At 40.0% G+C, this 10,151-nt stretch overlaps 1 protein-coding gene across 1 annotated transcript; it reads right to left on the minus strand.

The window, feature by feature from the left end:
- Window positions 1-7,590: 7,590 nt before the first annotated feature.
- Window positions 7,591-9,523, minus strand: LOC112070608 (uncharacterized). Its single transcript, XM_024138028.2, has 2 exons — window positions 9,368-9,523; window positions 7,591-8,802 (listed from the first exon to the last, which is right to left on the minus strand). The coding sequence occupies exon 2, from the start codon at window positions 8,777-8,779 to the stop codon at window positions 7,892-7,894; it is 888 nt and encodes a 295-aa protein (XP_023993796.1). The 5' UTR covers window positions 8,780-8,802; window positions 9,368-9,523; the 3' UTR covers window positions 7,591-7,891.
- Between the last annotated feature and the right edge of the window lie 628 nt (window positions 9,524-10,151).

The following is a 10,151-nucleotide window of genomic DNA, read 5'->3' on the forward strand; positions in this document are numbered from 1 at the left end:
TTGGGGACCATACTTAAGTTGTCTTTGGTTCCGACCTGTTTGTGGGATATTGTTTTGTGTATGTGCATGTAGCACCACAGATGTCACGGTTCATTGTTTATTGGTTTTAGAAGTTTCACTTTATTAAAAGATGTGAAACCTAAATCACGCTGCGCCTTGGTCCGTCTTTCCTCACGAACGTGACAGTGTTTTTATTACCTCTCTGTACTACGAAATATGTAGCCTGAGTGACAGTCTGTTTGTGCCATCATTCCAATTCCTTGTCATTAAATTATTAAAATGATCATCCTCCCTCATCTTAAACGTCACCTACCACCGTTTGACACCCACCTTCTTAAATCCCCTGTGTCCGCGGCCCTGGCTCTCTGTAACTTGGACCAGAGACAGAAGAGGAAGTGAAACATCCCACGCCCTCATTTTTTACTGGTTCATATACAGTTAATGAACTAAGCAGACCAGACCCAGCTGCTATCACATTAGTTCCTATTGGAGAGCCACCCCTTAAGCAGACCAGAACTGTAAGACATCTTCATTTATCCACCATCTGTGCTTGGACTCTGGTGGTTGTGGTTCTTCATCAATAAATGCTGCTGCTGACTCAAAAACTCTCACTGTCATTTCTCATGCAGACTTCACTACTCCAAAAGGAGTTTTGGCTCTGTAATCTGACCAGGAAAAACTCTGGGTTCTACAGTGAAGAGCTGTCTGTACCTGCCTCTAAAGAGAATGGCTTGTGGTTTATGGTATTTCCACAACCAGCCCAAACTTCACCCAGCTCTGTTTCGCTTTCAAAAGTTCTCTTATCGACTGCAGCGTATTCTGTAGAATCATAATCTATAGACCTTAAACTATAGACCCCTCAAAAATAGCCCACTTCAGTCCCACAAATATACCATTTATCATGACTACTTTAGCTGTACTAAAAACAAGTGAAAATTAACGTTGAGGTTTCAACAGTCTGAGATGTTACTTTTCAAATGGTAGTCTGCCATTTTATTTTATTTCAACAAAATAATGTTAAAAAACAAGACGTCAGCTCATCTAAGCCTACATATCTATAACCTATCTGATCATCTTACAATGCAGTGTTTTGAGTCTTAAACAGGCCATTCAATATCAAAGTACATCATACAGTATGCCATGAAAATGACTGGTCATTCATTAGCAACAGGCATGTCAGCAAGACCCACTGAAAACAAGCAAAACAGAACAAATGAATGGTCTGCTATAGCATAAACCCATTGCAATGCAGTATACTGTATCTACACAGAACCACACACAGTCATCATAAGTCTTATCAGGGTCTTCTGCACCCCTCTCAGTGTCAGGTGGTATGTTCTGCTCAGGCTCCACTCTGGCACAGTCTACTGAATTCCCCTCTGGAGGACTCCATTTTCCTATAGACCAAGGTGATGACAAGGCAAGATGGGTAATATGACACAGTGAATGTATTATAATAATATTTGCAGCAAGGCATCTACATGTAAGACCTGTGGTTTCAGTGATACAGTATTGTAAATAATCCTGACTTTTCTCATAAAGTAAAATGTTATGACGATAAGTGAAAGGTCATTGGTGACCTGGAAAACTCTTGTAACAAGACTTTAGAATAGACAAGGTACTTGTGGTGTGTTTTCTTTAGTGATGCTGTGGTGTAGACTAGAGCACCATACAGTACCTCTGGCTTTCAGAACCCAACACAGGGTCAGCGTCATGACAACCAAGGTGGAAACCACAAACAGGAGGATGTGAGTGATGTCCGATGACACTGAGCATGTCTGGTAAAACAATGTTAAGAACAATAAAAGGAAAAACTAAGCGATAGTGTAAAATGTTTTCATGAGGAAAATAGTTCTACATCTCTAAAAGCAACTGGATATCATACACTACATTAATTATTTGTTAAATAAATAGTTTCAGTTGATCATGTGTTGACCGCGTGAAGAGAGTAAGACCTTTACCACAGACAGGATGTTCATCTTCTCCACAGTGTTCCATCACTTCACCACTTCCTGAGGGGGAGGGGACTAGAACAGGTTGAGTCTATCTAGTCATTTCAAAGCATAAACTTTCAGTGGGACACTTCAGCAATACAAAGTTAACATACTGTACTTACTGGTCACGTGAAGGCCCATCGGTTGGCTGGATCTGGTGTCTACATCACAGTAGTCAGGAAGAGAGACTAAACAACGGTAGTACCCCGAGTCAGACAGGGTGCTGTTGTGGAGGGTCAGGTAGGACACACCTGTCCCTGGACCTGTATGATTCCAGGTGAGGGTGTGTCTGGACTGACCCTTTAGGGGTAAACAGGTATCCCCATCTTCCTTGCACCATGACACTATGAGCTCAAACCTGAAACTCACCCCACAGGACACAGTGACAGAGTCAGGGATGGGAGCACTCCACCAACAGCCATCAGACACAGAAAACTCTGTTTGACAATCTGTGGATTAAAACAAGCACACTCAAGCCTGAAATAAGGCAAACATCTCATTTGAATAGCTGTTTTGGGAAATCAGGAATTTAGCTGCATGGAATTCTAATGTACAGTAGTCAAGAGGCATAGATGGACAGCATTTGTATTACATGAATAAAGTTGATCTTACCATTTACTATGACAGTGATGGAATGGCTAATGAGGATTGATTGATCTGTATTAACTGAACACCTGTACAGTCCAGCATCATCTAAGGAGGGATTAGTAAAATGCAGGAATGAAATTCCAGAGTTACTCGTTAATTAGTTCCACTGGGTTTGGATGTGAGGAGTTTTGGTCACAGGATTGCAGATGCCTTTGTTCAGTTTACACCAAGTGACTTGTGGTAGATCAGTGCAGAATCCTACAGTACAGTTAATCGTCAGTTTCTCCATGACAAAAGCTTGAACCACAGTGTTCCGAGACACTATAATATAGTCATCACAGATGGGATGTTGCCCTGTGGGAGAAAAATATTATGAAACACCACAGCGAAATATTGGATTCTGTAACAACAAATGTTTTAGATTATTCTCAAAACTTGACTTGRCATTAATGGACWTTACACATAGCATAGCCTTCACCAGGCAGTCACTACATTAAATAATGAATCATCAGCATCATTAATAAAATMATTGGATAATTTGCATATAATAATTTGCTCAAAGCAGCACACTGTTCATAATCAGAGAATAATGTTATTTTAAAAACATTGAAAAGTAGCWTGAAAAAAATATTAGAAATATTCTGGTCAGTACCTTGAAGTTGTTTTGCAAACAGCAGGAGGAGGACTCCAACMAAGCCTTTCCCTCCTTCATTAGACGTAYATGTATCCATTGTCTTCAYTTGAGCCTTGGTCTTTAGTTCACTGATAATACACATTGAACTATACTCATCTTTGTCTTGTCTAATGCAACGTAAGGCACTGTTTGACTGTTTTTATCTGTGGTCTACTTCCGCTACCACTACTTCCTCTGTGGTTTTTATGAAGCGTATGTCTGCTGCTAACATCTAAACCAATATAATGTCTGTGGTCTTACCTGCATTGTTCTTTKATCATGATCTTGTTGAGATGGATACAGATAAACAGGAGTCCACATAAACTGGGTCTGCCAGTGCATCCAAACATTACTGTTGGCCTATTCTGAAAAGACCCTACACCTCTTGAAATAAATACATGTATTTCATGTGTTCTGGATTCAGAGTCAAGCCTTTCTGTTGTCTACTAAGCCTACAGATAATAATACATTGTACATATTCAAATACAGTATAACACTTCCATTTGACGAGTATTACGCAAAAAGGTTAAATCAATCTCAAGCTTTGTTTTGTCCCAAATCAAACATAGAATATTTTAAAGAGAGATGGAGCACAATACTTGTGACCACGACAGTATTTTAGTATTTTACAATCTAAGACAAACAGGGACAAAGAAAGAGAGACTATGAAAATACATCTCTGATCGATCCCAGACCTGCTGGCCAACTCTAGGAATACTTCTGTTATAGTATACAATCTATTTGCTTTAATATTTTTTCATGGTCTCAATGTTTTCTTACCCCTCAAGTCACATCTTGACACCAGATGAATATTTTTTTTATCAAATCAAATGTTATTAGTCACATACGGTTATGTTGGTTAGTCACAATACAGTGAAATGCTTACTTACGAGCCCCTAACCAACAATGCAGTTAAAAATAAAATAAAAACGGATTAGAATAAGAAATAAATGTAACAAGTAATTGAAGAGCAGCAGTAAAATAACAATAGCGAGACTATATACAGGGGTGTACCGGTACAGAGTCAATGTGCAGGGGCACCGGTTATTGAGGTAATATGTACATGTAGATGTAGGTAGAGTTATTAAAGTGACTATGCAGAGATGATAACAACAGAGAGTAGCAGCGGTGTAAAAGGGGGGGGGCAATGCAAATATTCTGGTAGCCATTTGATTAGATGTTCAGTCTTATGGCTTGGGGTAGAAGCTGTTTTATGCACTTTTCTCTCGACGTGTATTCTGTCCTTGAATTTAAGCATGAGAATATCATGCTATTCACCCGCTATTTATTTTGGGGTGGATCAATGAAAGAAGGTGTGTCGGAGGTGTGTCTACAGATAAACCGTATTCGGACCTTGACTTCATCCCTCATAATTCCACCACCTTTACGTGCATTGAAGCGATGATAATGTCGAGCAACCTGTCGGTTCCAAACTGGAACACATCTACTTTATTTTCCCCGACATAATAAACCATTCTCCATGCGCTGTAGTTTACACATTTATAAGACCTAGGTAAGAGGTATAGACGGACAGTGTTTGTATTGAATGAAGAAAGTAGATTTTACTATTACAACGATGAATTGCTAATGATGTAGGTCTATCTTTATTCACTTGTACTGAACACCTGTACAGTCCAGCATCACTATATATATACTTTAGTAAAATGCAGGAAGGAGGGTTTTGGTCACAGGATTGCAGATGCCTTCATCCAGTTTACACCATGTGACTTGTGGTAGATCAGTACAGAATGGGACAGTTAATCACAGTGGTGTAAGGTACTTAAGTAAAAAGACTTTAAAACACTACTTAAGTCGTTTTTTGGAGTATCTGTACTTACTATTTATATTTATGACAACTTTTACAAACCTACATTCCTAAAGAAAATAATGTACTTTTTACTCCATACATTTCCTGACACCCAAAAGTACTTGTTACATTTCGTATGATTAGTAGGACAGGAAAATTGTCAAATTCCTGCACTTATCAAGAGAACTCCCTGGTCATCCCTATTGCCTCTGATCTGACCACTCAATGAACACAAATGCTTTGTTTGTAAATAATGCCTAAGTGTTGGAGTGTTCCCCTGGCCATCCGTAAATGTTTTGCTTAACATAAGGAATGTACAGTATTTTTATACTTTTACTTTGCCTTTTGATATGTTTATTTTAGCAATTACATTTACTTTTGATACTTAAGTATATTTAAAACGAAATACTTTCGACTTTTACTCTAGTATTTTACTGGGTGACTTTCACTTTTATTTGAGTCATTTTCTATTAAGGTATCTTTACTTTTACTCAAGTATACAATTGAGTACTTTTTCACCACTGGTTAATCGTCATATGCTCTGTGTAACTGTTTAACCACAGTGTTTCGTAGCACTCTGACTCGGTCAGTCGCATGGCAAGGATCTTGTCCTATTTCCATAAGAGAATTAAGGAAGCTCTTGTAACGGTGCGTAGAGTGATGGGTGTGGAGTCAGGTGCAGAGAGCAGAGGATTCGGAAAAACACTTTATTCCGTACAATAACCGCGCACAAAGAGGGTGACGCCGAACACAGGCGTAAMCACTCCAAAATAATGTACTCCACAGGCACATACGCTGTACAGCGGACAATCCAAAAACAGAGACACTCCTATACCAAAATACAGCAAAACAATCCCGCACGAACACAGGCGGGCTAACTAAACTTAAATAACCCCAACCCCAAAACCCCAAACAAGGAACAGGTGAAACCAATTAGACCCAACAAAACGAAAAGGGAAAAAGGGATCGGTAGCAGCTAGTGGACCGGCGACGACGACCGCCGAGCGCCACCCGAACGGGAAGGGGAGCCACCTTCGGTGATATTCGTGACAGCTCTCCTACTATAGATTAGTAACTGGTGATAGTTTCACTATATTGCCCAAACGAGACATGAGACTTTTCAGTTAAAAAAAGATATGTTACGAATATTGTCAAAACGTATGACATGGCCTGTAAGTTTACTTTCTGTACTAAGCATACATTAGTCAATCTTGAGGGGTCCTGTATGGCTCAGTTGGTAGAGCACAGCGCTACCTGTAAATCGCTTTGTATGAAAGCGTCTGCTCAATGGCACATATTATTATTAGTTRGAGTTCATGTATTCATTCAATACTATATAATTGCGAAAATATATATAAATATTTTATACAACTTTGAATAAATACATTTGGGCAAGGATGTTACCAAGCAGGCCTTTCCCCTCATGACTTTGTATACCTGTTCTCTTAACTTGAGCCTTGGTGTTGTTTGCTGATGATACTAACTGGTGTGCACTATATTCTTGGATAAAGGAACAATATCCCTGACCTGCCCTACTGAATTATATTTTCCTACCGAATAAATAATCAGTAGCCTACTTGTGAAGACAAATTTCTGATGTGGTTTTTCAAAGGCTTTACACCTAAGATGCAATGACTATGGCCATCCTTCCTTCCACTGTTTTGATTATTTGATTATTATTATTTAAATAAATCCTTGAATAATTATAGGGTAAAGTGAGTTTCCCCACTGCCGGCGCTTTGAGCATCTGGAATTGAATTGAATTATTATAGGTAAATGTGTGTCGGAAGGTAACCTACTCTGTGTAACGTCTGCTTCCAACTCACACCCTCAAACACGTAGATCCCCTGAACGCAGCTCACTCTCCAGTTCACAATCACCTGAATTCTGATCACCTGTTCACACACCTGTATGTCATTAGCACACACTATTTAGTTCAGTTCTTGGCACCCATCACTGTGAGGTACTGTTTGTTCTGTGACACACGTCTTTCAGAGCGCTGTGTTTCCTGTGATTTATGCCTCCTGTGATTTATGCCTCCTGTGATTTATGCCTCCTGTGATTTATGCCTCCTGTGATTTATGCGTGGGGCGACGCACAATTGGCATAGCGTCGTCCGGGTTAGGGAGGGTTTTGCCGGTAGGGAGGGTTTGGCCGGTAGGGACATCCTTGTCTCAGTATGTAAAAAAGAAAAGAAAAAGAAAAAATTTAATAAAATGTATGCACTCTACTGTAAGTCGCTCTGGATAAGAGCGTCTGCTAAATGACAAAAAATGTCAAATGTAAAAATGTATAAGACGAGTCAACAACATTATTTGGACATGAGTTAATAGAAAAGGAACTTTTAAAAGTGAGATTCTCACTGGGGAGTTATTTAAAAAGGTACAACGTTCAGATTTGTAAAGCTTTCTTTATTGATGAACAGACTGGGATTCTCAGTGTTACACAGAAATCATCATTTTACTTTATTTCTAGTGCTGTGCTAAAGCTTTTCCAAAGTCACATTTGACACAATGAGATATAATACCTTACAACCCCTTGAAATAGTCAGAAAAAATATAAATCTGCTGCTAAAATTTTATAGTAAAACTGAATACCATAATTATTGTGGATTGATTGGAAAGAACATTACAGTCAACCTCAAAACGTTCCTTAATGATCTATGACAGTGACTTTATGACACGAAAGCTAACATTTAGTGTCATTTAATTATTACATTTTTTGTCGGAAAGATAATATTTTTTTAAACAGAAAATAGACAGAGAATTGTCCATGCACAAGCTAACATCTTGCACATGTTTAGGCTGACTGCCTCTCCACCTCAGGTTTTTACTTGCCATACCAGAGGAAGAGGGGCACACCGTTGTTGCCAGTATTCAGACTTTTTTCAATGACAACCAAGCCGGCCTCCTCATAAGGACCATCTGCCTTGGGGTTGGATGTAACGGTCAAGGCCTTGATAGGGAGAGATCCATCTTTCTTCAGCCAAACAAACACTGGCTGACCGGATGTTCCCTCGTTGAGGTTAACATTCACCACGGAGAAACCACGCTGCTGTAGGCTGAAATCCTGCTCATGGTTGATGGAGACATCCATCTTGATGACCCCGCTTTTGTTATCGGTGGATTGGCGATACCAGAGGTAGATCCAGTTTCCTCCAGCACCTCTATTGAGATCTTCATCCATCCGGATGTAGCCCTTGTTGAAAAGGTTGATGTCTTCTTGGTATGAGGTGGTGGCAGCAACATCGCAAATGTAGGTCACACTCGCTCTCTTTACCCAGAGGTAGATGAAATCTCCGGAGTTACCGCGGTTCAGATCACATGGTAGCCTTTCCCAGCCGTATTTGAATTGAGCGGCCTCTGCATTCACATTAGTGGTGAGTAGGAGATCTACAATGGGAATGTCGTACTTAGGGTTTGAACCACTAGAGTACCACAGCTGGATGGTGCATCCCCTTGCTCCAGAGTTGAGGTCTTCGGGAAGCACAGTGTACCCTGCACTCCTCGGGCCAGCTTTCATTTCCTCAGTGAATGAAAACTGGATTCTGGTGATGGGTTCACCATTGCCCTTTTTGTACCACATGTGAATTATGGTGGTGGATAAATTGCCTTGGTTGAGGTTGACTTCCATCATGTGAAAGCCTTGCCCACGAAGCTGTTGCTCCTTATCAGAGCTAGTGGAGATTGCAATTTCTGTGATGTATTGAGAAGCCATTTTGTGTAGTTGGAGACAAGTGTCTGTAAAGTAAGAATAAATAGTGAAATTGGTCAACACCTCATATGAAGCAAGAAACGACACTAAAAACAGCAAAGACCAGGACATTTGATAAGTATAAAATATGAAAGAATTAACGGCTAGCTTTTTTAAGCATTTTCTCCAGGTGTTCTAAAGGGGAAACATGGCTTATCAAAATGATGACTTCAAGGATGCACGAAAAATGCCCTGAACAGATACTAAAACAGAAACATGGGCTCGGCTGAGTCAAATTAATAATTATACAAATATATTAAATTATAAGTTTACTGAATAAGAAACACTACAACACATAATCACATAAACCAGGAGTGGTAACAACGCCCCCTAGAGTACAGCATTGATCACATATCTGTTTTGCGCCTCAGTTTTTTCATCAATTATGATCTAAATTGAAGACTATGATACTTTGATCATCTGAATCAGGTGTTATGGGGCTAGTGGAGCAAGTGTGCAACCTATTATTCTAACACCACCCTGCCCTTTAAAGTAACACACAGACATACTCATATTCACATCAGAACTCTTAATTGCAAGTCATTTCTTTACCAGTGATGTTGTGTTCTTCCTCTGTTCTGGTGTGTCAGACGTCTCTGGGAGAAAGTGTCTTCTCTGGGAGAAAGTGTCTTCTCTTGGAGAAAGTGTACACATCAGAGAGCTGAGTGTCTCTTTTATACAGTTTGTCCATTTAAGGTGGCAAATTATTAACCTATCATAGTTCTACAGAATACATATTACTAGGAACTGTATCTTTCCTCCTCCTCAGACCACACCCCTCCTCTAGTCATGTCTCAACCTGTCCATCCAGTACCCAGTTCATGTCTCTTTTTGACCCTGACCTGAAAGTTGGAATCCATAGAGGTGAAACTGACACTTCAGTTTGCAATATTACAACAAAGACATTCATTCAAACAACGAAGACAAAATAAAATTGGTTGAACATCATTCCACATGATTCCCCTCACAATAGAACAGCAGAGTATGTACTATGATGTATTTATTTTATTTACATATACATCTTCTTTTAGATGGTAGATCATATTCAATATTGCAGAGAGATTGTGGCCTCTATCAATGTAATTATCTGCACATTTGTGGCCTGCTGGAGGTCATTTTGCAGGGCTCTGGCAGTGCTCCTCCTTGCACAAAGGCGGAGGTAGCGGTCCTGCTGCTGGGTTGTTGCCCTCCTACGGCCTCCTCCACGTCTCCTGATGTACTGGCCTGTCTCCTGGTAGCGCCTCCATGCTCTGGACACTACGCTGACAGACACAGCAAACCTTCTTGCCACAGCTCGCATTGATGTGCCATCTTGGATGAGCTGCACTACCTGAGC

The sequence above is a fragment of the Salvelinus sp. IW2-2015 genome, unplaced genomic scaffold (genome assembly GCF_002910315.2).
Source record: "Salvelinus sp. IW2-2015 unplaced genomic scaffold, ASM291031v2 Un_scaffold1378, whole genome shotgun sequence".
Classification (NCBI taxonomy): Eukaryota; Metazoa; Chordata; class Actinopteri; order Salmoniformes; family Salmonidae; genus Salvelinus; species Salvelinus sp. IW2-2015.

Excerpts from the sequence above, each read along its gene's own strand:
- LOC112070608 (XM_024138028.2), bottom strand. The coding sequence starts at position 8,779 with ATGGCTTCTCAATACATCACAGAAATTGCAATCTCCACTAGCTCTGAT.